Here is a 27,767-nt window from a genome sequence, read left to right as displayed (position 1 = left end):
TCCTAGGTAGCATTGTTTGGGTGTAGGTGGCTCCATTGGACCAACACTTGGGTAAGTGGCAATGTATCCTTATAAGTGACTCTCCAGTCTACAATGGCCTCGGGTTCTACTGCTCTTTTTGGCAAAGACACATGAAACATCGAGTGAGCAGGTATCATTTCTGGAAATTATAACTTATAAGCCACCTTACCCACCTTAGCAAGTACAATAAATGACCCAAAGTACTTAGGGCTTAACTTAAAGGCTAGAGTGGTTGAGAAAGAGTGTTAGAGGAACCTTTTGACCTTGAGATACACCTTATCACCCATATTAAAATTTTTGTCACTCCCTATCCTATCAGTCACCTGTTTTATTCTATTCTGAGTTATAGTAAGCTCTTTCTTTAATAATTACAGCATCTTCTGGCATTGCTGTAAATAATCCTCCACTATAGCACTGTGGTGGGGGCACTCATGAGAGCTGGTAGGATAAGAGCCTTATACCCGAATAATGCCTCAAATAGGGGCTCTTTAAGGGCCTGTGGTAGCTTGAATTATACCACCACTGTACCATAGACAACCATCTATTCCAACTTTTGGGTTTGGCAAAATACATGCATTGTAGGTAAGCCTCTAGACATTGGTTTACCCTCTCTGTCTTTCCATCCGTCTCCGGATGATAGGTTATACACATATGCAATCCCACTCCCAATCCTTTAAACAGTTCTTGCTAGAAATGGGCTTGTGAAGATCTTATTTCTATTAGACACTATAGATTTTGGAACCCCATGTATCTTAGTCATTGTGTCTAAGAATTGCCTAGCAATTTCTTAAGTTATGTAGGGATGAGTAAGACTGACAAAATGTGCAAATTTAGTCAATTTGTCCATAATCACCAAAATCACATCATTGCCCTCTGATTTAGGAAGCTTCTATATGAAATCCATTAATATCCCTTCCTAAGCATGCTTTGGAATGGCAAGGGGTTGGAGTAACCCAAGGAGTTCCACATGCTCATGTTTGCATCTCTGACAAGTAAGATAAGCTAACACAAAAGCTACCACTTTTGTTTTTTAACACCGGCCAGGAGAAAAGCTGCCTCACCTTGTAATAGGTAGCCTTAATCCCTAAATACCCCCCCCCAATGGTGAGTCATGGAGGGACTGTAGAATTCTCCCTTTTAATCTATAGTCATTACCCACTACTATTCTTCCCCTATAATGGATCAACCAATTAGAGAATGAATGCCATTGGTTCCTAATTAGCCTCACAACCAATTGCTCTTGTAACTCCTTGAGCCACTCAGTTTGCTCATATCTCTGTTATTTCCTTCACCCAATCTAGAACTATAGCTGTGATTTTACTATAACAGACCTCTCATTCTCTCTTAAAAAATGCATCTGCCACTTTATTCTCATTCCCTTGTTTGTAGTGCATTGCATAGTCTATCCCAATAGTTTGGATACCCCTATTCTTTTGCAATTGGGTGTGTAACCTTTGCTGTAACAAGTACCTCAAGCTCTCATGATCAGTTTTTATAATAAAGTGGATGCTCTCCAAATAGTGCCTCAACTTGTCCATAGCCACCAACACCATTAGGAGTTCTTTATCATACACACTTAGTCCCAAGTGTTTTGGGGCTAAGGCCTGGCTAATATATGTTAATGGTCTCCTTTCCTACATGAGTACTGCACTCACACCCACTTCACATGCTTTAGTTTCTACCACAAAGGTTTTCAAGAAATCTAGAAGAGCAAGGATTGGGGTGGTTGTGTCATGGCCTCCTTGAGGGTTGTAAAGGCAACTTTTGCCTTTAGGTTCCATTGGAACTTATCATTTTTTGACAACTCTATCAGGGGTTTGCTGATAATCCCGTAGTGTGGAACAAACCTTCTATAGTACCTGATAAATCTAAGAAAACCCATTTAACTCTTTAATTGTTGAGGGCCTTGGCCATCCTGTCATAGTTGAGATCTTCTTTGGATTTGTACTAACTCCCTCTCTAGATATCACATACCCCAAATATTCCACTTCTTTTCTTGTAAATAGAAACTTGGACATTTTGATATAAAATTGATTGAATTTAAGGATCTTGAAAGTTGTCCTCAAGTGGGTTAGGTGTAGTTTTAGGTTCGATCTGTACATGAGTATGTCATCAAAGAACACTAGGATGAATTCCCTTAGGTAGGGTTTGAAGAGTTAGTTCATCAGGGCTTGAAAGGTAGCAAGGGCATTAGTAATCCCAAAAGGCATGACAAGAAATTTGTATAGGCTTTGATGGGCACAAAAGGCTGTTTAGGAATGTCATTAGGGTGCATTCTGATATGATGGTACCTTGATCTCAGGTCTAGTTTGGAAAAATAATGGTCCTATGTAACTCATCCATAAGATCTTTTATGATAGGTATTGGGAATTTGTTTTTGATGGTGAGAATATTGAGCTGGTGGTAATCTACACAAAACCTATTAGTACCACCTTTCTTTTTTACTAATAGAACTAGTAAGGAAAAAGGACTTTGTCTTGGTTGTATAATAGAAGAGGCTAGCATTTGTTTGACTTATCTCTCAATTTTAGACTTTTGCACTGGGGGACAACAATAAGGTTGGATATTCACTGGCTCTAAATTAGGTTTGAGGGAAACATAATGGTCTAAGGCTAGGGTAGGGGGTAATGAGGTAGGCTCAACAAAAAGATCCTTAAATTCAGTCAAAAGTAAATTTAGGGTGTTTAGATTGTTTACTTCCTCATGGGACAATATAGATTTTGTTTTCTTCTTCTCGGTGTCTCTTATTTCTGTGCACTCTTCTCTTCCCCTCCATAACTTAGATGAAGAACAATTGGGAGATCTAAACCTTCCTCTTTTTCAACATCTTTTGTAACTTTTTCCCCAAAATGAGCTTGCATTCCCCTATTTCAAAACTCCCCACCAATGTCAGTTTCTTCCTTGCTATGTTAACTGTGACTCCAACTTGTTAAAATCAAATGTAAGAGGACAATTGACCCCTAAGACAATATCACATCCCTTTAACTCCAAGACCCTTAAGACCATAAAAAATTATTGCCCCTGCATGAGCCACTTGAAGTCAACACACTTATAGTGGCTATACATTAGATTTCCATTCGCCATTATAATTGATAGGGTCCTAGTGGCTGTCAACTTACACTTTAGATTAGTGGCAATAACTTCATTCAAGAAGCTATGGGTCCTACCACTATTTATTAGGATCATCAGCCTCCTCCTTCCTGATTGTCCCTTTACCTTAATGATCTTCCTCATAGACCTCCCTTTAGTGCATGGAAGGAGATTTTTCCACCATCATCTTCCACTTCTACTCCTTCGATTGGATTGGTGCCTTCCCCAATGACCTCTCATTCCTCGTCTTCCTTTTCTTCTTCCACACCTTCCATCTTTAATAATTACCTCTTGCACTATTGACTTGGGCTGTAACGATCTCTACACCTATAGCATAGCCCCAACTGCCTTCTCAGCTCAATGGTAGTCCCCTTGACAACATTAGAATTTCCTTAGGAGGCCCAAACATTACCTCTACACTCATCCCATTCAAGTTCGCCCCCATTGTCTGTTGAGGGTTGGAATTTGTCTTAGGTCACACCTTACTCTTCCCGAATATGGCCTCTAATGTCAATTCTTGTAATTTAGCCTTCTTACCAACCTACTTTACTATAGTAGGCATCATCATCTTCACATAGATCTAAGGTCACCCCTTAGGCCACTTACAAAATTTGACATAAAGTACTACTTAGTTAATGATGACTGAGCATTCCACACCAGGACTCTCAATTTTTCAAACTTATCCAAATACTCAGTCACTGTCCCAACTTGCTTCAACATTTTGAACTCCTAAATTACATCAGACATATTCCTTTCCCCAAATCTTTCACACAACTCCTCCGCAAATTCATTCCACCCTGCCTCCATCTCCTTAGTTTTGATATACCCTTGAAACCAGGAGTCGGTTGTATCATTAAGATAGGTTGCTACCATAGTTACTTTCTGTCGATCCATTACATTATATAATTGAAAAAACCACTTACATCTATGGATACACCACCTAGCCATGGATCCATCAAACAAGGGGATCTCCAAACATGGCATCGATTTATGACTATTAACTTAGGGGTGAGTCCTCTTACATGAACTCCGGTGTCCTCATCTGATGGCTTATTTAGCTCCTTCATTTCGATAGGTAACGATAGGATTTTGTGGCTGGAATGACTAGGATTCGTGACCGATCGGAGTGGAAATTTAGGGGGTAGCCTAAATTGCAGTAGGGAGATAGCATGTTGAACATGCTATTGATCCTCTATCCATACTACTTAGTTGTCTCCTGATGCTCCTTCAACTCACGATGTATTCCTTCCATTGAAGCTATCTAATCATCTATTTCCTGAGTGATAGCCTCGTGCGTTCGAGTCACTCTAAATTCCAATGCCTAAATTCGTGTCTCCAACTGCTTTAGATAAGTATCTTCCACCATTGCTTTGATACTGTTGTAATGCCTCAATTACTTGATCCAATCACCAACTTTGTTGCTGAAGATAACCAACTCTAATACCAAAATGATAAGTCTTGGATCTGAGACTTATGTAATTCTGAAATGGTTTTGTAACCGTAGGAGAAATTTGAATTGAAAGAGGGAATTTGAAAGAATGAGGGAGAATTGAGAGAGAGAGAAATTGAAGGAAAGAGAATTTGGAGGGAAAGAATTATGTATTATCTTTTCATAATTTCCATCCTCACTTCTTTTTTATAGACAGTATTTCGGTTATAACTGAGAGAGTAGAAGTGGTTACAACACTAACTATTTTAAGTGCAACTATTTTTTTATTTGTTAGCTTTAGGCCAATTATAAGCATACCCTTGTCACTCTATTGGGGTCGTGACATTTCACACCCACATACACACATATATATAAGAAATGAGAGAGAGAGAGAGAGAGAACTAATTTAAAAAATCAAGAATAAAATAGTCATTTTACCATAAACTTTAACAACAATGAAGGTTTCACCATTTTTAAAAAGTTGATATCATTTTCAATTTTTTCAACAAATCTCAAGAGTATCATTTACCCTATATTTTATATACAAATGTAAAATAAGCAATTATATGCAAAATGTAAATTTTTTTACCACTTTTTAACTATAAGTCAAATAATGAAAAGTAAGATAAAATAATTTATTGTGTAAAATCTATTCATATGAAATTATTTTCCAAAACAAAATATATTCAATTGAAACAATCAGAACCTGAATCCACAAATAAACTAGCACGTATATGATTTTAAAGGTATATTTTATTATTTATTCAAAAAATTTAAGATATATACAAGCTAAATCAACTTAGGTTAATCTGTAGTTATTTGTGGGAAAAATTAATAGAGATGATGTGTTAATTAAAAAGGTAAATTACAAATACCTTTAAAGACAATTTAAGAGTTTTCACATAAACGACTCCAATTACACGAGAGTTGAGTTGCAATTTACTTTACCAAATAATCATACGTTCTCTTCATAACTTATATTTTTTTATAATTCTAAACATATGCATTTCCAATCCATATTTTCACATTTTCAAACAATATTAAATAAAAATTAAGAATAATATATTTATGTTAGAATATTTTATGATCATACTTTAAAATAAAATTTCAAATTATGTGTATTAGGTAAATAACCATTGACTCAAAACTTGTATAATATTATCCCAATAGAATAATTCCATAAAAATCCTTAATCTAAATCATTACAATAATGTGGTCTTAGTATAATTATGATTCCATAAAATGCAAGCCTAGATACCTAAGCAAAGGGAACATTTTGTCATTTTAGGGAACTGATTTGTAATTTTCAAAATATAAGGATCCTTCTAGTATTATTGGAAACATGAGGACTTATAATTTAAAAACTTTCAGCGGCTGATGAGTAAATAATAGAACTGAAGAGCTCTACACATCAGTTCTAGTGGGCCCATTCCCATCGTCGATAATGGTTCGCATTTGTCCGATAACGGAAAATCGGAAGACACGAAGAAATCAAAAAGGGAGTTCGTCGCCGACCGAACTCGATAAATGCTTCTCCTTCTTCTCCATCACTCCTCGTACTCAGATTTTTCTCTCCCAATCTCATTCTACGCCCTCATATTTTTTGAAGAGAGTTAACAAAATGGAATAGTGTATTCGCTAATGGTTCTCTTGTAATATTTTTGCTGTAAAACATGGTAGGCTTCTCCTTATTCAACCTCATGCGTAGAGAATTTGGCAAATGTCTAAAAACATTGTTAAACTAGTTTCATATTTTCTTTGTTTTCCCTTAAAAAAAATTAACAAGTCACTTGCAAATCAAATGATTAGCCTGCTTGGTTTAGCGCTGCCCACCAATCCAAGTAAATCTTCAGTCTATTAGCTAGGGTTTTGTTTTCCCTCTTTTGAAGGTAGCTCGGGTTTTGTTGAACAAGTCTTCCTTGATAACATCCCAATACTATGTCACGCAAGATAGAGAAGGAGAGAAGCTAGAGGTCTCTTGCTTAATCTGTATACTATGAAGCGTTAAAAAAAAAAAAAACTAGGTGGGTTAACTTGAGCTGTTAAGTAATAAAGCTTAAGTGGAATTGATTTGCTTGCATGCCTTTAGTAAACAAACTGCACCCCTATTTATATTAGGGGCTCATAAGATAAGGCTTTCAACATATTGCAAAAATAAAGTAGAATCACACCAACAATACAGTAACTAAAGTCCTAAAATCATGGTTGTTCACCCAAGTTGCAGATGGCTTGTTGAACAAGTACCAACCTTAGCAAAAAGAGCCAAGGTAGGACCAAGTCGTGACATCTTCCCTAGATACCTTTTGGGATGAATGTAGGCAGGAACTCCTGGGTTAGTCGTGTTTGAGATGGGGAAGCTTAAGGATGGGTGACCCCCTGGGAAGTTTGCGTAGACCCATCAGGGTAAGTTGTTTCGGTCATTCCTGTCACTCGATACGAGATGTTACAATTGGTATTAGAGCCCTAAGTTGATTAAGTTACCTAGGAGGTGTTTGGGATACTCAGTTGATTGAGGATTAAGTAGAATTATCGGTTAGAGAACTTAGAATAGGATTGTTGAATCCTAGAAAATTTAAGATGTGAACTCGATAAATATGAAATTTGAATTTTCTAAACTAGAATCCATTTTTAGTGACAAGAATTGCTGACCAAGTGATATTCACACATTAGGCACACCAATTGGCAATGAGAGAAAGAGCCAGTAACTAGGGACATTAAAATGACATAGTTATATGATTAAACGCATTGTTTGAAGGATGAATATTTTGTGATTCAGTACGATTTGAAGCCTAGTATAATCTCTTAAAAGAATCTTAGTGAATTGTCTTAGTTACTTCCAAATTAGGATGTGTTGATAATAATGGTTATGTCATACTCTGATGAGATAAGGTTGAGATTGCTAGAGAACTTGTCAAATGACGTGGGTAAATGACAATGGTTTGTTGTTGGGAGCCATTGTAAATCTTGAGATTGAGACTAAGAGCTTTGATGGAACTAGCAAGTTTGTATACTTGAAATAGTGATGTCCTTTGATTTGGTCAGTGCACTAGTGGTATTGATGACTTACTAGGTATATTCTTCGAATATGAACGAACGAAGATAATATTTTAGGATGATATTGGGAACTTTGTCGAGGACATTGATCTAGGATTAGACGATGGTTGCAGCAGGGGCGAGGATGTGGTCAGTTAGAGCTGATGGAGTATGAACACGACAATCATAGTTTACATTTTTGAAGTTATGTAATTCTTGTTTGATGAGAAGACGCTATGTATGAATGATTGTAGTATTTTATGATATTCAGTAATGTTTTTATCCGTTGCGTAATGTTATGCTTTGTTTAGCTTAAGTCTATTGACTTTGTTAGTTAAATGGGCATGACTGGAGTTTTTTTGGGGTTTTGTGAGCATGTGAAGATTGTTCTTTGAAACACCGCGTGTGTCGAGTGGTGTATGGAAAAGAAATCCTGGTAATCCCTTATAGTGGAACGCCCAACAAGGTAGGGTGTTACAGGTGGTATCAGAGCCAACCCTTGGTGAAGGCGGTCTGATGATGGCGGGGAGTGGCGCTGGGGCTCTAGGACCTGTACAATGAGAGACTCCTGACAGTCTTCTAGGATGGTAGTCTCCACAGGGGAGAAGATCTGAGACCAGTTGTAAGGTTACATGACGAGGATGTCATGTGCTCAAGGGGGAGAATGTAATACCCCAAGAGCCCAGAGAATGGTAGTATATATCGAGAATAAGTAAGAAATGAAACAACACCAGCTGGATACCTTTTGGGCTGAATGTAGGCAAGGAACTCTCGGGTTAAGCATGCTTAAGCTGGGGAAGTTCAAGGATGGGTGACCCCCTAGGAAGTTCATGTAGGCCTATCGGGTAAGTTGTTATGGTCCTTCCTATCGCTCGATATGGGATATTACATTTTCTTCTTTAGGAACGTTCTTATCCTTAAGAGTGATGTTGCCATTGGTCAAGTTGAGACAAAGTTAGCCATGTCAATGATAGAATACGCCAACACTAGGTGGATCATGCAAGGAATGAGACCGATTTTCAAAACATTTTCAAAAACACAACATATAAGTAGTAGAAGCATAAAAAAAATTCCTGCAAGACTCGATATATAACAACCCTATGCACATCAGAAACATCCGACCATAGGTGGTTAGGTATCGTATACCTCAAAGGATGAAGAAACTATTGGTTCATGGTTGTCTAACGCACCTTTAGCCTGTAGCTCTCGTCCTCCCTTGAAGCTCCCACATATAGCCTCAGACAGTTCTTGAAACCTGCTTACTCAGATGACCAGTCTCTCCTCACAAATGTAAGGGACTAAGTCAGTCCACACCTAAGCCACACTAGAACCATTTGATGGACGTGTGCTAGTCCATCTCAATGAAGGTGAACCAAGGTTGCGTGTTTGTTTTTTTGGATGGAAATTGGTCGTCTGATGAGTAAGGATCAACAAGAAGAACAAGAGAGCAGAGAGAAGTTGGTGGATGGCTTCTAGAGTAAGAAGAAGAAGAAGCATCACGAGAGAAAGGAGAAGAAGAAGTGGGCGATTGCTTGGGTGAAAGAACAATTCTTTCATTATCTTCCTTTTATCTCCCGCCCATGTCACCTTATTTAATGCTTTGCAAAGAGCATAATTAAAATAGCAACAAAACATTAAACCAAAAGCGATAGAAGACGGATGTAATACTCCATGTTTTTATAAGGTTGCTACATAATTTAAATAAGTTCAAAATACCAAAAAATTAGCTTGATAGTAAAATAAATCGCCGAATCAACGACGGGAGCACCTAGGAACTTAGATGTCTAAAGAAAATGGTATGACATTAATGAGCATCTCAAGACAAGATTTATGAAGCTAAAAGAAATAAAAACAAATACAGTTTTTGGTACAACTAAAATATCGCTTGAAAAATTGAATGATCGGAAGATGGTTAAAAGGGACTTTTGAGAAAACAATGGAATCCTAAGGGGGCTCTGGTTTTATGTAAGGATTAACCCTGAAGTGGTTTTAAGATGAAATGATAGTCTTGTGAGGACACTAGGGCAAAAACGTACTTATCGAGTCACCTTGAGTTATTAATTTTGAATTTTAAATATCTTGATGATTATTAAGTTAATGATGAGGGGTGTAGTAAAAAATCTTAAAGGATTTGGAATGATTGGAGAAGATTTTAGAAGATTTGCAATTATTATAAAAGATTATGAAAGATTTGTGAAAAACTTAAAATGATTAGAATATCTTAGAAGATTTGAAATGATTAATAAATATTATAATATAATATAGCATACTTGATGGCCAAGTTTCAAGGCCTATAAATAGGAGGCACCATTTCGAGAAGTTGGAAGGGAATGGAGAAAAGAGAAAGATTAAACATATATGATAGCTAGGTCACCACCCCCATTTTTGGTGGGTCAGGTTGAACCAATCCATTTTGATGGGCCAGGCTGTGGGCCACAAAGCACTGGCCCCACACGGCCCATTTTCTATAGTACCGAGCTGGGTTGGGAGGCGGGCGGGCTCATTGGGCACTTGGCCCATTTGCTAACTCTAGGTTAGTTGTCGGCGGTTGGTGGAGGAAAAAGCTTCCTATCGTGCATGTAGTTAACACCGAAAGGTTGCCAATGATGAGGTTATAGAGAATTGACGGCGACGATGACGATTAGGTGGAGAAGCCCAAGGCTAGTTTCAAAGGAGATAGGTCTCCAACATGGGTAAGTCTCTAACTCGATTTCAACTGATGGGTCAAGTTGGTGAACCCGATCTACTATCTTTGGGTATTGATCCAGTCGGTCACTATAAAAAGGTGTAAATGTGAATTATGAGAAATATTTATAATTTAAAATTTATATTAGGAATAATTTGTTAGTCATCAAAATGGTTAAATTTCAAAATAAATAAATTTCAAATTATAAATTATTTTCAATTACCCACAAACCTTTATATTTAACAATGATATTAAGATTATGTTTAGTCTTATTTACTTTGTATATCCAAAGATAAAAAAATAAACCTAATTAGTGCATATATGATTATCAATGATTGTTTATATATTTGTATATCTTTATTTTTATGAGTAAATAATTGTATTCATTAAACAAAATGGACTACACATATGCACTAGGCATACCCAGGAGGAACAAATGAAAGGACTAAGGCTAATGACCCATAGTAAGGGATTCAAAATGAGATAAAACATAAGGATACAAAGAAAAAAATGGTCTTATGTACTTGTGTTTTAACCCTACAAACGATGTTGTCCATAGATGGTTTTTGACCTTCAAAAATGTGCTTATTGTGGACTATCCATAAGTAGTAGACTGTGCTGGTTAGAGCTATTCTCTTGGCCTTAGGTTTCCAAGAAGATCATCAACTCTCTTTTTTGATCTATTTTAAAGCGTTAGAAATGGATGACATAGATCGACGAATGCCAATCCAAGCTTTAATCTTCCCCCAAATCCCTGAAATCACTGAACATTGGAAAAATAGATGTTGGTGGGATTCATCGCATGAACCACAAAGCCTGCAACTTCTCTCTATGTCCAGAAAATGCAAGTTGTCCTTCATAAGCAATCTGGAGTTAGTACTAAGATAAATGCTTGTTTAGGGGGCATTGCTGAATTCCAAACATCTCCAACCTAAATTTTATTGGAACCCTTTGGGTGAAAGTGATTATAAACAAATGACATTTTGATAGAGCCTCTTTGATTCCAGCTCTCAATTAACTGAATAGTTGCTACCACCGACCCCTTTGAACAGTACAAGGAATCTCTGATTGCAAATATTTTTTTCATTAGAGGAGAATCATCCTTTTTGCATGATCTCTCCCAAATTGTAGATTGCCCAAGGTAAACATGGTTTACCCATCTAACCCAGAGAGTGTCTTTTTTACTATGGAAGTTCCATAAAACCTTGGCCAATAGAGCCAAGTTCCAGCATCTCAAATCTTTAAAGTCCAAGCCTCCTTCTTTCTTCGGAAGACAGACATCCTTCCAAGAAGCAAGAGAGTGAGGAGAATTCCAGAGAAATTGCCTACATAACCAAGTAATCTTGTCTATGATAGCAGCTAGAAGAGGCAAGCTCTTATCAACCTGCATAGGATAGAGATACACACTTCCAAGCTTTAATATGACCAACAATTATATCTATAACAGGCACGTAATAATTAACTTTAAGCTTGGCAGTCGTAATTGGAATGCCAAGATACCAAAACGGCATTTGACCCTTCGAGAACTTGGATAAATTTTGGATGGCTTCAATGTCATGATCATCAATACCAACATTATACATATTAGACTTGAGATCATTCACATAAAGCCTAGATTTGGCTCCAAAATTAGAGAGGCAGTCTAAAAATATTTCAACTGATGGAATGTCCCCTCTAGCCAGCAACATATGATCATCTGCAAAGGCAAGGTGGGTAATGCGAAGGCTGCCGCAACAAGGATCAAAGTTAAAATCAGAGTTGTCAGTCACAATCTTCAACGATCTGGAGAAGTATTCCAGACACAGAACAAATAGGAATGGGGACAAGGGATCCCCTTGCCTTAAACCTTTCTTCCCTTTAAAGAACTCACATAAGCTGCCATTAATTAAAAGAGAAAAGGAAGTAGTGGTGACACACTCCATTACCCAGTTGATATTAGTAATGGGGAAGTTAATTGGTCTATAGTCATGCACCATAGATGCATGAGAGGATTTGGGGATTAAGGTAACAGCAATATGATTCACTTGTTTCAGAAGAGAGCAGGAGCTGAAAAATTCTTCAATCGCCTCGCAAAATTGATCTCCCACTATATGCCAGGGATTCTTGAAAAAGAAGGATGAGTATCCGTTTAGGCCTAGGGACTTGTCCTACCCTATGCTAAATAAGGCATCTTTAATTTCCTGTCCAGAAATAAGCCTGGTAAGGTTCTGAGCTTGATCATTAGAGACTTTTGGCCCAACATCAAACACAGAAGCATCAATTTACTTGCAAATGCCCTCTATACCCAACAACCCTTGATAATAATTGATAAATTCCTCTTCAACCTGCTGCATGGAGGATGTGGGGAGCCCATCTTCCTTGAAGACTGTTGGAATGAAGTTCCTTTTATCATTCCTTTTAACCATAGCGTGAAAAAAAATTGTGCACCTGTCACTATTAAGAAGGTAGGAGCATTTAACCTTCTGGGAGAAGAAATGCTTTTTTGCCTCAGCTAGATTCCTAGCTTTCTTCCTTCGCTCAGTGACTTTGGATTGCAAGGCAACATTCCTCGGCTGGTCATGTAACTCCTTATAGGCCAGATTAAGGGCGAGAGCTGCTGTTTTGGCCCTTTCAAAGATATTCGAGAAGTGACTCCTATTTAACTCCTTAAGATACCCCTTTAGACTGTGTAATTTTTTGCATAAAGTGAACTGTTTAGAGTCTCTAATTCTCATCTTCCAATTTGAATGCACAGTCCCCTAGAACTCAGGATGAACCACCCACATATTATGGAATTGGAAAGGCTTTCTTTTGGAAAGGACTTCATCAAACAACAATACAATTAAGGTTGAGTGGTTAGATAGACAACTAGGGGGTAAGAAATTGGCATGAGCATGAAGGCCAACAAGTTGCCACGAATTATTCACCATAGCTCTATCTATCTTACTCCAAACCTTATTGTTCGTCCACGTGAAGTAGCAATCGATGGACTGAATATCTAACAACCCCATAGAATGACAACATTCAAAGAAGTCCCTAATTTCATATGGGGAAATTTCATATCCATTTATTCTCTCCCCATCTCTTAGTACATTGTTGAAGTCTCCCAACAATAGCCACGGATCATGACAGTGCAAACCCATATCAATAATATTGTTCCAAATGGGCCTTCTACTCACAATAGAATGGAACCCATAAATAAAACTTATGCAAACTGAAGACTAAGTCACCTTGCAAGTTTCTTTGCAATGTATGGCTTGGGGGTTGATATCAATCGGCTCAATAGAAACCTTATCTGGATTCCATAAAACCAGGATTCTACCTGCAGCATGCATATCAAAATTATTCACTGCGGCCCAACCTTGAAATTTCCTGATCAAAATCCATTGAAGCTTATCACGATTGATTTTTGTTTCCAAGAGACCCATAACATCTATGGACTGCTTCTTAATGAGGTTCATGACCCCATTATGTTTTAGGGGCTTTGTAAAACCCTTAATGTTCCAGCTAGCTACTATCATGATGATATATGAAGGGCAAAGCCCTTCTTAATATTTTTTTTTTGGTTTTGGAGTCAACTTTTCTGTAAGGATTCCTTTGACCTTACGCCCTTTGCCTTCATTCCTGTTCATAATTTTGTTGCCAACACCCTCATCAAGGCTTTCCAGATTAGCATCTGTTGGAATAATAGCCTTATTTTTCTTCCTATTAAAAACCTGGAATGGGCCCTTTTCCTGCGCACCCTGGACTCCTAAATCCACCTAAGCTTGTCAAATGAGGGATAGGGCCTCACTATAGACAGCTTCCTGAATAATCTCCGTGTGGGCTTTTTTAGATGGACTAGATGAGCCAGCACCTTGAATTCCTTCTTATCCTTTATTAGATTGATCTATTGAGACAACATCCTGGCCATCTTTATGAGCCTCATTACCCTGGCCTAATGGGCCAACATCCTGGCCATCTTCATGAAGATCATTAAGCTAACCTGGTGGGCCAACTTCTTAAACATCTTTGTGGCCATCGTTGGGCTGGCCTAGTAGGGCATCCCCTTGGCCTTCTTTCTCCTTCATAGACGAGGCTTCCATAGATGCCTTACATCCTTCCGACAAATTCCTAAGAACCTTGCACACTGAACAATACTTAGGTTCATACTCATAGACAATTAATTATTCTTTAATTTTCCCTGATGGGAACTTCATTCGAACTGACCTCACTAGCTTCTGTGATGCATCAATCTCAACCATGATTCTAGCATAGGACACTTTTTCCTTTAAAGCCATAAGTTGGTCCGTGGTCAAGGGCTTACCAATTTTGGAACCAATTTTGCTTAGAACAGTCAAATTCCAGCAATCAAGAGGAAGACTAGGGAGTGTCACCCATACTAGTAGTAGACTAGCATTTTTATCATTAAATTCAAAGTAAGAAGGCATAATCTTCAGCATCAGTGGTCTCCCATAAACAAAATAGGGACCTGACAAAACTATATTTCTATCCAATTCATTCTCAAATTTAAATATCAACCATCCACTTGAATGAGCAAGATATTTGTATTGAACATTCCAAGATTCACATAATTTCAGGAGAGCTAACTTACCTAAAAATATGCTAGTGAAATAACCCACTAAGGGAGCGTTTGTTAATCAAGATATAGCCAAGATATGAGATGTATCTTGGACTTCTATCCTTTCCAACATATTTGTTAAGCTTATATGATCAATATTGGAAAAATCATTAAGGATCTCTTATCTTGATTTTTCAAGATATGCATATCTCATCTCTCCCTCAAGAAAATCATATCTTGGTCCCTACATATAAGAAAAAATGGCGTTTGTGTCCTCTAATGCATTCCAAAAAATTTAACAAACAGTTTGATAAAAATCTAGAAATATTTCCCAACTTTATCTTGAAAATTCCATATCTTGGTCCGAAAACCATTCCGGACTTATCTTGATATTCCCTTATCTTGCTCATTTTAACAAACGCTACCTAAGCAAAATCCCTAGGCTTCTTCAACAATGTCTAGATCCTAATTGCTTATTTCAAGCTCATCCAAAAGATTCACCAGAGTTTGGAGTTTAAGTCCTTTATTCTGGGATCTATTATCTTTGAACAGGCGAACCCATGGGGCTGGAACATCATCCTTGGTGCTCTCAAAGGAACTTTCCACCATCGTGTCTCTTTCACCCAGCATCTATGAGACATTCATAGGGTTTGCATTTTCCAAAATCGAGTCTTGGTGGGATGCCATCATAACAACATCTTTAGTGGGGCCTTCATTTATAATTGTTTTCTGCTTCTTCTTAGCTATGTAGGTTAAATGCTTAACAATACACAAGCATTAACCCATCTCAAATCGAAGGACCCACAACTGGAGACCCACAACCGACAATTGAAGCCCCACTAAAAATACCCCAAACACCTAGAATTAATGACCTAACCTCTGACGGATTATAAGAATCAGGAACCTTTACAAAAAAATCTAAATTTTTCTTGAAGCGGGAAACTTCCAAGATTCAAATTTTGAATCCGGAATAGTGAGACCTAGAGAATGGATGAATCCTCTTTGAATAATCACACTTAGCCATACCCGATAAACTTTCTCACAAGCAGAAAAACTCCCAAAAAGCAATAGAAGAACTCACAGATTCAATGAGGCAGCAACATGAAGGTCACCAAGTCAAGTGACTCACCTTGCTTGAGAGCTTCTCTCTCTAACCACCTTTTTAGAATCTTTTTTTTTTTTTTTTTGTATATCTTAGTATCACCTAAAGGAGAACTTTGATGTACTTTATATTTATTTATGTTGTATGTTTGAAACTAAATTTATGTGAAAATTTTATAACTCAAAGCATTAATATATGAGTTTTTTAATTTTATTTATAGTATCTATACCTGTTTCACTCTATTCACATGCTTTATCTGTTCCTTTATTTAATAGATTGAATTTCTCTGATTGGAGTAAACAAGTTTAGTTTCACTTAAATGTTCTAAATCTTGATTTGGCACTCCGAGTTGAGAAACCCACTACTATTACTGCTCGAAGTAACAATGATGAAAAGGTTTTCCATAAAGCATGGAAAAGATCAAGCAGACTAAGTTTAATGTTTATGTGAATGATAGTTGTAAACAATTTAAAGACAACTCTTCTTAAAACCGATGATGCTAAGGAATTTAAAAAAAAAATTGTGGAAAAGCATTCTCAAATTGCTGATAAGTCACTTGTTGGTAGATTAATGGGTACTTTGACCACCATGAAATATGATAGTTCACATACCATGCATGAGCATGTTCTTGAAATGACGATCTTAGCAACAAAATTAAAGACTTTGGGAATGAATGTGAATGAGTACTTCTGAGTACAGTTCATACTTAATTCCTTACCTCCTAAACAATACGGGTCATTTCAAATGAATTAAAACACTATAAAAGACAAGTGGAATGTAAATGAATTGACAAGTATGCTTGTTTAAGAGGAGACGAGGTTAAAGAATCAAATAGTTCATTCTGTTCATCTTCTAAGTCATTAAGAAGCTAAAAAGAATTCTAAAAAGGCATGTGAAAAGAGCAAGAAGAAAGGTTTACACAACCTGAATGAATTTTCTAAGGGTGCTCACAAGAATGAACATGAGACTATTAAGTGTCATTTTTGTAATAAAGTTGGACACTACAAGAAAGATTGTCTGAAACGTAAAGCTTGGTTTGAAAAGAAAGGTAAGCATTATGCTTTAGTATGTTTTGAATCAAAACTTTCTTTTGGTTTTATGGTTTGGATTGTAAGGAATCATTACATCGTATTAGAAATATGAGTAGTGGAACCAAAATCAATTCACCACATATTATGAAGAATTTCAATATAGTTTGATTTAAAACATACTAAAGCACAAGCCTTATCTTTCTTTTCAAACAAAGCTTTACATTTCAAATAATCTTTCTTGTAGTGTCCAACTTTATTACATAAGTGACACTTAATGGTCCCATGTTCCTTCTTGTGAGCACCCTTAGAAAATTCATTCAAGTTGTGTAAACCTTTCTTCTTGCTCTTTCCACATGCCTTTTTAGAATTCTTTTTAGCTTCTTGATAACTTAGAAGATGAATAGAATGAACTCTTTGATTCTTTAACCTTGTCTCCTCTTGAACAAGCATACTGGTCAATTCATTTACATTCCACCTGTCCTTTATAGTGTTTTAATTAATTTGAAATGACCCATATTGTTTAGGAGGTAAGGAATTAAGTATGAACTGTATTAAGAAGTACTCATTTACATTCATTCTCAAAGTCTTTAATTTTGTTGCTAAGGTCTTCATTTCAAGAACGTGCTCATGCATGGTGTGTGAACTATCATATTTCATGGTGGTCAAAATGCTCATTAATGTACCAACAAGTGACTTATCAACAATTTGAGAATGCTTTTCCACAATTTTTTTTAAATTCCCTAGCATCATCAGTTTTAAGAAGAGTTGTCTTTAAATTGTTTACAATTGTCATTCACATAAACATTAAACTTAATCTGTTTGATCTTTTCAAAACTTTATGGAAATCCTTTTCATCATCATTACTTTTAGCAATAATAGTAATGGGTTTCTCAACTCGGAGTACCAAATCAAGATTTAGAACATTTAAGTGAAATTGAACTTGTTCACTCCAATAAAAAAAAAAATCAATCCATTAAAAAAAGGAACAAATAAAGCATGTGAATGGAGTGAAACAGGTACAAATACTATAAATAAAATTAAAGTATTGATATATTAATGCTTTGAGTCATAAAATTTTCACATAAATTCAAATTTAGACTTGTAACATAAATAAACATAAAGTACATCAAAGTTCTCCTTTAGGTGATACTAAGATGTACAAAAAAAAAAAAAAAAACAATAATTGGTAAGTGTTGTAGCCCAAAAACTGCGACAATAGAATTTGTAGTAAGGGAATACTAGAGACAAGGCAGAGCGAGGTAGACAGCTAGCTGGAGTCTATTGGTAGAGATGTGTGTTGAGCAGCTTCGATCCTCAATGTACTGGCCGGGGTCGAAGGTGGACTTCTGAGGGCACTTTTAGTAGTGGGTTTCTTCATTAGACAGCGGTCTCCCAGGCACTCGGGGCATAACTACGCTCACAAGAATAGGTTAGAAGGCACACGAGGATTCCTCACCCGCGTATGCCCTCCAATGCTTAAGTCAGTACAAATAGAAAAGTAGTGCAATATACAAGTAAGGCATGCTATCATTGAATATAAGGTAACCGTACCTTACCCAGTTAAAGAGGGTTGATCACGGTACTGTTACGGGGAACTAGGGATGTACCTGCACATTAGTAGCACTCGGACAATCTTAAGAAGAATCCCCCCCCCCCCCCGAGAGGGCCGGTTAACCTAGGAGACCTTCGGAGAAAAGGTGGGCCTCGCAGTGAGCTGCTGAAGCAGGGTTTCGGCCCCTAAGGGACATGCCTGGGAGCAGCTCCAGGCTTAGAGGAAGATGCCTCGAGGTGATGATTACTTAATCATTGTTCCTTTAGAGGACACATCACACTCCATGGACATAAACATATTACATTACCCCTTATAACGATGTATATATACTATGTTGCGGAACATAATATGATATAGAGACCTGAGGGTACACTATAATAGCATGGCATGCCATTACATCATATCACAAACCACAGGCTCATTTACTTGGCTGGAAATTACGTAAGTGCATAATGAGGACTTGTAGTCTTGTATACTTATAGGGATTGACCTTAAGTGGGCCCCACTTGGGTACTTGATGACAAAAGGGCTCATAGGCCCATTATACGAATATCTAGGGAAATTCTATTGGCAGCCCGACAAATTACTCTTATAGCCCACTCCATGCAAAATTATGCATTAATTTTCAAATTCCCATTTTAACCCCATCCCACTACCTCCTCCGACCACTGCCTCACCTCTCTCTTTTTGGCCGACCCCCCCCCCCACACACACTCTCTCTCTCTCTCCGCGAGATGGGTCAGGTTCCATGGCTGCGGCTGCCATGGCCACAGCCATGAAATCGTGTGTGTGTATATATATATGTGTGTGTGTGTGTGTGTGAGTGTGTATATATATATATATATGGTGTATGTGTTTGTGTGTATATGTGTATATGGTGCGAGAGAAAAAGAGAGAGGTGAGGCGATGGTCGGAGGAGGTAGTGGGCTGGGGTTAAAATGGGAATTTGAAAATTAATGCATAATTTTGCGTGGAGTGGGCTATGAAGAGTAATTTGTCCGGCTGCTAATAGAATTTCCCGAATATTTACTTCATATATATATACATTATATATTATGACCCATTAAACCATGCCCCTAGCCAAAACCGTATGCCCAGCGCGCGCGCGCACACACACGCACATATATATATATATATATTTATACACAGAGAAAGGGAGACAAAGAGAAACAGAGAGAGAGATCTCTTTCGGGAAGGCCTCTTCCTGAGAGGCAGGCCCAAGGCCTTTTCGAGAAGGACCTCTCAGCGAAAGGTCTCTTAGAGAAACCTTTTCAAGAGGAGAAACAGAGAGCTCTTGGCGAGAGGTCTTCCGAAGAGACCTCTTTGAGAACAGCTTACCGAGGGGGATGCCGAGATGCCTTGCGGAGGTAATTTTCGGGGAGACTAGGGACCTTTTCGAGAGAAAGCGGCCGAGGGAGAGAGCTGCAATGGTGAGGAGCTTCCCGAGAGATCATGGCCAAGGAGAGACTTAACTTGCCGAGAGAGATGCCATGGATTGCGGAGAGATCTACCACGGTCACCGAAAGGGGGTCTTGCCTCACCAAGAAAAGAAGTTATTGAAAGAAGCCATCGTCGCCCAGAGACGACCTTACTTCTCGAGAGAAACCACCAAGAGCCAATCTTCTTGCCAAGACAAGGAATCCTCTCCGAGAGAGGAAGATCTCCCTCGAAGAGACTTTGCAAGGATACAGCTTCCAAAAAATGCCCACCCCCTTGCCTTTGTCTTCTTTTTCCTTTTATACCCCCTTTTCCTTGGACCCTCTTACCCCTCCAACTTAGCATATTCACTATTTTGCCATTAGCTTGGATTTTTGACTATTTAACTACGATTTCTCTTTGGAAAACGTGTCTCGACTCGGGACCATTTTTGGGGTTCGCCTGTCTTGGGCTTATTGACCAAAATACCTCTAAGTGGATGCTCCAAAATTCTATGACACAACAATAAATAAATATGCACTAATCAAATCCATTTCACCATTTTTTAGATATGAAAAGTAAAATTAATAGAACATATTAATCACTATATTTATGTTTGTCAATTATAAGAATATATAATTAACTTTCGGGCTAATCCCGAAATATCTTATGATGCAAACTATAAATTACTTATAAACAAATATCGTTGCATAATCTTAATATCATCATTAAACATAAAATTTGTGGATAATTGAAAATAATTTATAACTTAAAATTTATTTATTTTAAAATTTGGCCACTTTACTGACTTAACAAATTATTCCTAATATAAATTTCATATTATAAATATTTCTCATAATTCACATTATTTTTTTAATGGGTCAGATAATTGGATCGCATTATTGAATCTGGTCAATCGATCCAGATCTACGTGGATTCGGTGCAGAAATCCGATCCAGACCCCGAACAGTGGGTTGGGTCACCAGACCCATCCACCGAAACGGGTCATACCCATCTTCTCAACGCTGCCTAGGGTTTCTTCTTCTTATCGCCGCCGCCACCACCTATTTCCCTCTTTCACTGCAACTTTCATTGCCGAAGGCTTTAGCCATTGGCTTTCTTCCTCCAATCGATGACCAATCAGCCTTCATCTGTAGGTGGCTCGCGGGACAAAAGCTTTAGCTGCTAGCGACTTGTGCAACAAGAAGCGGAGCATTCCATCGACCACAAATCATGCTGGCATCGACATCCTCGACGTAGCCTTCGCAAGCCGCAATTGGGGAAGAAGATGGACCATGGCAAAGTCGGTCGGTCGGTCATGGCCAAGTGAAGGCCAAAGGCCCATAGCCTGTCGGTCACGGCAAAGGGTTAAGGCCATGGCTGATTGGTCACGGCGAGAAACATAAGGCCCACAACCGGAGAAGATGACGGAAATTGCCGGAGAAGATGAAGAGAGGCAGCCCATCCCTGCCCTTAGCCATTGGTCACCGCCAGTAACCGCCACCACGCTGTCACAGTTCACCACCACCAACCTTTCTGGTGAGTGATTTTTCATCATATAGCCTGGTTTTAAAACTTTTCTGGCGATTTCCAGCGTTCGACGGTAAGTCTCAGCAGCCGTCATCTCTTTCCCCTTTTTGAACAAACTTCTTACACTAAAGCAGAAATCATACAACTTTAAATGAAAAAACATGAGTTTCTAAACCATTGCTCTGATACCACACGAAAATTATAATATTGCTCGTAAAAGAAACAATAAACGAACAAAATATCATATCCATGAATCTTGAAGTTTCATGTTTTTCATATAGTATGAAGAAATAAAAACATACCTTAATCACCATGTAAAAGATGCTGCCAATTGATGAAAAGAATAAAAGGATTTGATTTATCTCCCTTGATCCCTTGATCTTGATGATGGAGGAAAAATTGTACGTTAATTTGATTTTATATTAGTTGGGATAGAAAGAGAGGTTCAAACTCTTATTTATAGGCTAAGATGTGGCCTTCCATCAAAGCTTATCAAGAGTTGTATATATTTTCGAAATCAAATTGAATTTTAGTATTTAATTATCTTATTAAATCTTTTATTAATTTATCAAATAAATACGATTACATCTGATAAAATAAACTTTAATATAATGTGAGTCAACATGATTCTTACATGAAGAAGATAAGAGGACAAGGGATAGCGTTATTGGTAGGGCAGTTGTGGCTAATGGCTTCTTTGTAAGTTTCTCCTCTCTCATACTTGCTATCGGGTATGATCCCACATTGTGTTCCACAGGTGAGCTAGTTTGCTGTAATTTGCGAGACAGTAGAGTAATCATGTTCCTTCCATGCTTGTGTTTCTCCTTTCCTTAAATTTAATGACAATCATTGATTTCATTTAATTTTAAAATTTTCGGGAGAATTATCTTTAAAACCAATGAAAACAGCCTTTTATTATCGGTACTGTATAACGGTATCCAAGTACTGGAAGATGGCCCCTTCAAGAGTCAAGATTATGCAAGTTTCCATTGTTCTGTGTGCACTCTATTTTACACACACACATATATAATGATAATGCCTGTGATTGTAGGCACTTTATGTATACTTTCTCTCTCTTTAAAAACTGGAACACTGGGTGGAGGAATTACTGTTTTCCAGTTAATTGGAAATACCCTTCTCTCGTTGGTGAAACTAAATCGTAGCAGTAAGATATTCTCCCCTTAATTAGGGTTGAAAGAAAGAGTGAATGAAGTTTCATAAAATTGAAAGAAATTATTACCGTTCATACCCGGGGCTGTGAGTGACCTTTCTTGATTGCTGCTATTCTTTCTCTCTTTCTCCGAGCTATCACCAAGGGGTATATACGTAGGGTGAGGCCAATTTTTGGATAAATCAGTAACAAATATGGATTTTATCTTAATAGGATTTTGGAAGTATTAGGAATAATTAAAGAATTGGGAACAAATCAAATCCTTGTTCAAGGGTGATTATTCATTCAAAATTTGAAACGAACCAATTCCTTGTTGAAATGGGATTAGGATTTGAAGGTATAAATCTTGGGGAAAAAATCAAAAGCAAACATATGTATTATTAGATTAGGATTTGATGGGGATTATATATGAGTAATTGAGGAATTAGAAACAAAAGGAGAAATTGGATCCAACACCAAAAAGGATTTGGATTAACACCAAGAGGCTTGTAAATAAGTACCAAGCTGGAGGAGGAATTGTGAGAAAGTTACGAGAAAGTTGAAGAGGAAAAAGACTTGCTGGTGCTTGATATTAGATTATATTTCTTGAGGGAAAAAGCAAGCCAACCTTATCAGAATTATAATACATAGTTGTTCTTCAACAGAGACGAGAGAACCCCTTTCGATCCATTGTTTAATTTTCTTTCTTTGCAAACAAACGAGAAAAGAGAACAAGATGATGACGGAGTCTTCGCCGTCGTCGTCTTCCTCTTCTTCACTGCCCCCTGGTGTTGTATTCGACCCAACGCGGAGAGAGATTTTGCAGGAATTCTTGGCCAGAAAGGTTCACAATCTTCCATTGCCCCACAATGCTATCGTGGAGATGGATGTATATGATTACCAACCCTGGTTGTATGCAAGTAAGTCTCAGATCCTTTCCTTTCTTTCTTAATTATCTATGTATATATATACTGTGAACATATATCATACTTATAACTGCTTTTTTATACAACAGGTGGTCATAATGGTAAGCACAGTAAGTATTATTTCGTAAAAAGGGAGAAAAAATCTATATCTGAAAGTGCGAAGAACCCCAAACGATGTCTTAAAAGCAAGGGGAATTCCAGTAATGGAGGATGGTGGCAGGCCATCACTGGTGATAAGCCAATCCGAGATAAACGAGGTCGTATAATTGGTTTTGAAAAGACTCTCAGGTTTCATACCTACAAGAACCAGAAGTATGACCGTAAAGAGTGCATTAAAACGGGTTGGATAATGCACGAATACAAGCTGCCACATCCAACAGTAAGTATCACAACAATTAAGTTTACTTTATCTGTATTTGAAACTTAGATCAGAAATATGTTATATATAAGATGGTGGTCTGTTCATGGAAAGGAAAACAGGGATACATTATATATCCTTAGATGTCATTATTGGAAGCAGTCTGCCCTTAATTCTTAGCGTTTATTATCTGTTAATTTTAGTTGTGAGCATGAATTTTATGTATGTGACTCTACTTTTTGGCTAACAGTTTACATGCTTTTGCACAGTTCCAAGAATGGGTAGTCTGTGGCATAAGGTACAATGGTCGAAAAGGGACTGGGCAAGAATATGAATCTCAAAGCGTGGGCCACCGTGATATGATCGACCTGAGTAAGGAGGAGCAATCGCAATGCCCTGATCAGCATCTTCAACAGAAAGGGTGTTCAATGTTGGAGGATCAGCAGGCTCAAGCACATCAGGATTTGGCATACGATCAAATCTGTAATGCTTATCCTCTACTGAATATTGGATGCCATTCGACGCTGGAGTTGGACAATAAAGCCCAAGATAGCAACAGATCTCTTCCATTGAATGGATCGAATGAGCAGATGATGACAAATAGTAACAGATTATTAGGCCCTGGTTTTTGTGGGTTAAATGATCCAAGCTGGAATGGGTTTCAGGACCCCCAAGTTCAATTACCTCAAGTTCAATCATTCAGGGAGAGTGAGCTTGAAGATGGGATTGTTTATTATGATTTGTGGTCTTAACATCCATGTTGATTTTAGTATAGTGTTGTTTATCTTTGTTTCTTATTATTTTTGAACAATCTCTGTATCCTATTTGAATCAATCTCTTTGGGAAATCCTTACAAGCTTCTATAGTATTTAAATGTTATTTTCTCATGTTCTAAAACCTTCAGCTTCCAGATCAATCCAAACCAACCATGGATCAAGTTTGAGGTTTCTTTTATCAGACAGATTAGCCCAATCAAGTTATTATCTAGCCTCTTTTTCTTTCTTTCTTTTTTGTGGGTAAATTTAATATCTAAATAATAAAAATTTACTCAACTCCATGGTTTTGCTAATGTGACAAATGAGATTAGGAACCAACGTTTGTCTTTATCTTATTATTCTGCCTTTAAAAAGGTGATTCCTCAATTAGTTATTACATAATAATATTTCTACCAATCAATTGTTTCTTAGTTGATCCAAAAGTCGATTGTTAAACTTTTGTTTTGACGACTCTCTTCATTATTTCCATATATAATCACATATTATTGCCTTAAGATATATTTTTTTTATTATTCCCAACATATTTATTTCTTACTTGTGTTCTTAATTTATTTTTACATTTCAATATGTTATATAATACCAAAGAAAATTATGGACACAAAATTAATATAACATTATATCATAGAAATAATGCCTCTACACCCCAAATATTAGAAATATTTTGGTGATTAAGTTTAAATTTGCTGAACTCTAAACAATGATAAATTAAAAACAAAGAAAAGTATTCCTAAAGTATTTATACACATACATATATATACATATTTCTTAAGAATAAATATGGTATGTTATGCGTAGAAGATGCTTAATCCAATAACAAAAATAGAAAATTTAAGAAAATTATATGGCCAAGAATTACGCAAACTAAATAAAAGTTTAAAAGATAAAAATTATGTAATAATCATTGCATGTAGACAGGGTAATAAATGATTAAGGGTTATAAGCATAAATATTCTTGAAATATCTCAAGGATTTAGTGCAGGAAATTTAAAAAAAAAAAAATTAGGTGCCTAATTGTAAATTTACTAAGAAGAGGTTAAAGTGTAATAAGTTAAAACTTGATCAATAATAAAGAAATTATCAAAGTGTTATTTTGAAAAGTAAGAATTGTTGAAAAGCCACCGATCACATGACTACTGTGACCACCTAGCCTTCTATGAGGTTGAAGATTGGGTTAAATGATTACCCCATCACTGAGCAAAGCCTTTGATTTAGTCGAAATTTTTAAATTTGGGAGTTCTTTTATAACTTTTGAAAACTTAGGAGGAGTTGATGAGTCAATAATAGAACCTAAGAAGTCCGAGCGTAAATGGCCAAAATCCCCTTTTAATCGGGTCGATTCAATTGGCTAATCGAGTCGGTTTGGAACTTAAATTCGGAAGGCCTCGTGTCTGCTTCAAACGAGAAGCAGCATCAATTATAGTGTCGAATAGCGGCCGGATAAGTATATTGTCGCCGAAAATAGTGCTCATTGGGGCCGGCAATGCCAAAACGGAAAAGACTAAATAACAAAACGAGAGGTTGTTACCTCAATTTGTCGCCGACTGGACTCTGGTGAGTGCTTTCCTTCTTTTTCATCACTCCGGCAGAACTCCACGAATTGATCGTTACTCACTATTCAGTTTTTTTTTCTCTCAATTTGTTGCTCGTTTGTTGATGATTCATAAGCTCAATTTTGCCCGTCAGGAGTGTTTGTCGGCTGATTGCCTTATTTAGGATCTTTCATTCAAGTGTTCAAGTTTTGACTTGAATTATTTTGATGAAATGAACTTGTGATTGCGAAATATGCAAGATTTGAATACTGGAACTATAGAGAGAAAATACAACGTATTTTGCTGATATTGTGTCGAAGTTTTGATCAAATATAATCGAGAAAATAAGATGTAATGGTTATCTGAAACCTCTTTGTTAGTGTTGTTGAATCTAAGGGCACGTTTGGTTAGGCGGTTTGACCGCTTATAAGCTAGTCAACTTATTTATTAAAAACGTTTGACTTTAACGAAGAGCATTTAAGTTATATAGCTTAAAGGCTCCTACATCAACTTTTTAAAAAAGTTATCTTACATCAACTTTTTAGAAAAGCTATCACTTACCAACTTTTGAGAAAAGTTATTATTAAATAAGCTGGGTTGACCAAATAAATGACCATTTTATCCTCAATCTTTTAAATAATTTCCAGTCATTGCCATTCATCTTTAACCTTGCCTCCTACTCGCCACTGTCGCCACCATCTTTTCCGATCATTACCGGCGCCCTCGCTGTTCGCCATTGCCCCCATCTTTTCTAGTTGTCGCCATCATCCCCACCATCCACCTTGGACCCAGCTTTTTTTGGCCATTGCCTGTCGCCCCCAATGTCCACCATCTTTCTACCCCATCGCCCTTGTCTCCTCCGTCGCCCCCACTATTCGTTGTCGCCCTTACCTTCCGCCATCCTCCGATGATCTCCTCATCATTGCGTCTTTGCATATATATATATATCAACAGTAATTTTAATATATAAATTGTATTGATGTATTTTTAATTAATTTTAACATATATATACATTTATGTAACAATAATTTATAATTAATTTTATTAAAAATAAATATTTTATGTATTTTTTTATTATTCAATAACATATCTATTTTCGTCTCTTTATCATATTATGATAGTTTATTAACTAATAACTATTAACTAATAGCTTAAAAATATATTTTTTCAAATATATTATTAGGTTAAACGCTACTTAACTTAAACGTTATGAACAATTGAAACACTACCCAGTTTAATTTTTTTTTTTAAAAAAAGTCTAGCCAAACTAAGCCTAAGAGTAGCCTATGTCATAAGCTTAGATAGGCGAGCCCTTGGATTGCTGAGAAAATGCTAGTGACTGATTGGACACCAAATTGCATGTAAAATTTGTGAGCAAAAGTGTTGGTGGTCTCAGAAACCAGCAAAATTGACAACGAATGGAGTGAAAGGCTTGAACAAGTGTGATTTCAACTATAGATTGTTGAAATAGGTTTGAGGAGTGCAAAAGTGCATGCAAAAAAACTTGTTAAAAGGAGTGTTAGTTCCATAGAACCTTCTCTAAGAAAGTTTTTGCAAAAGTGGTCACGAGGGTGTACAAAGACTCTGAAAACTTGTGG

General features: G+C 37.1%; 2 protein-coding genes across 2 annotated transcripts in view; one reads left to right on the top strand and one right to left on the bottom strand.

Moving 5' to 3' along the window:
- Window positions 1–23,250, bottom strand: part of LOC127789881 (uncharacterized) — a 65,841-nt gene extending 42,591 nt beyond the window's left edge. Inside the window, exon 1 of the mRNA XM_052318945.1 lies at window positions 21,733–23,250. Coding sequence (XP_052174905.1) covers window positions 21,733–21,744 — 12 coding nt within the window. The 5' untranslated portion in view covers window positions 21,745–23,250. The remainder of the gene's footprint in view (window positions 1–21,732) is intronic.
- Window positions 20,941–24,723, top strand: LOC127789882 (NAC domain-containing protein 2-like). Its single transcript, XM_052318946.1, has 4 exons — window positions 20,941–21,439; window positions 23,246–23,500; window positions 23,596–23,885; window positions 24,134–24,723. Exons 1-4 carry the CDS (start codon window positions 21,325–21,327, stop codon window positions 24,614–24,616), a joined length of 1,143 nt encoding a protein of 380 aa, XP_052174906.1. The 5' UTR covers window positions 20,941–21,324; the 3' UTR covers window positions 24,617–24,723.
- The last annotated feature ends 3,044 nt before the right edge of the window (window positions 24,724–27,767 follow it).

This window comes from Diospyros lotus, chromosome 14 (genome assembly GCF_014633365.1).
Source record: "Diospyros lotus cultivar Yz01 chromosome 14, ASM1463336v1, whole genome shotgun sequence".
Lineage (NCBI taxonomy): Eukaryota > Viridiplantae > Streptophyta > Magnoliopsida > Ericales > Ebenaceae > Diospyros > Diospyros lotus.
This window is presented reverse-complemented; position numbering and strand designations above follow the sequence as displayed.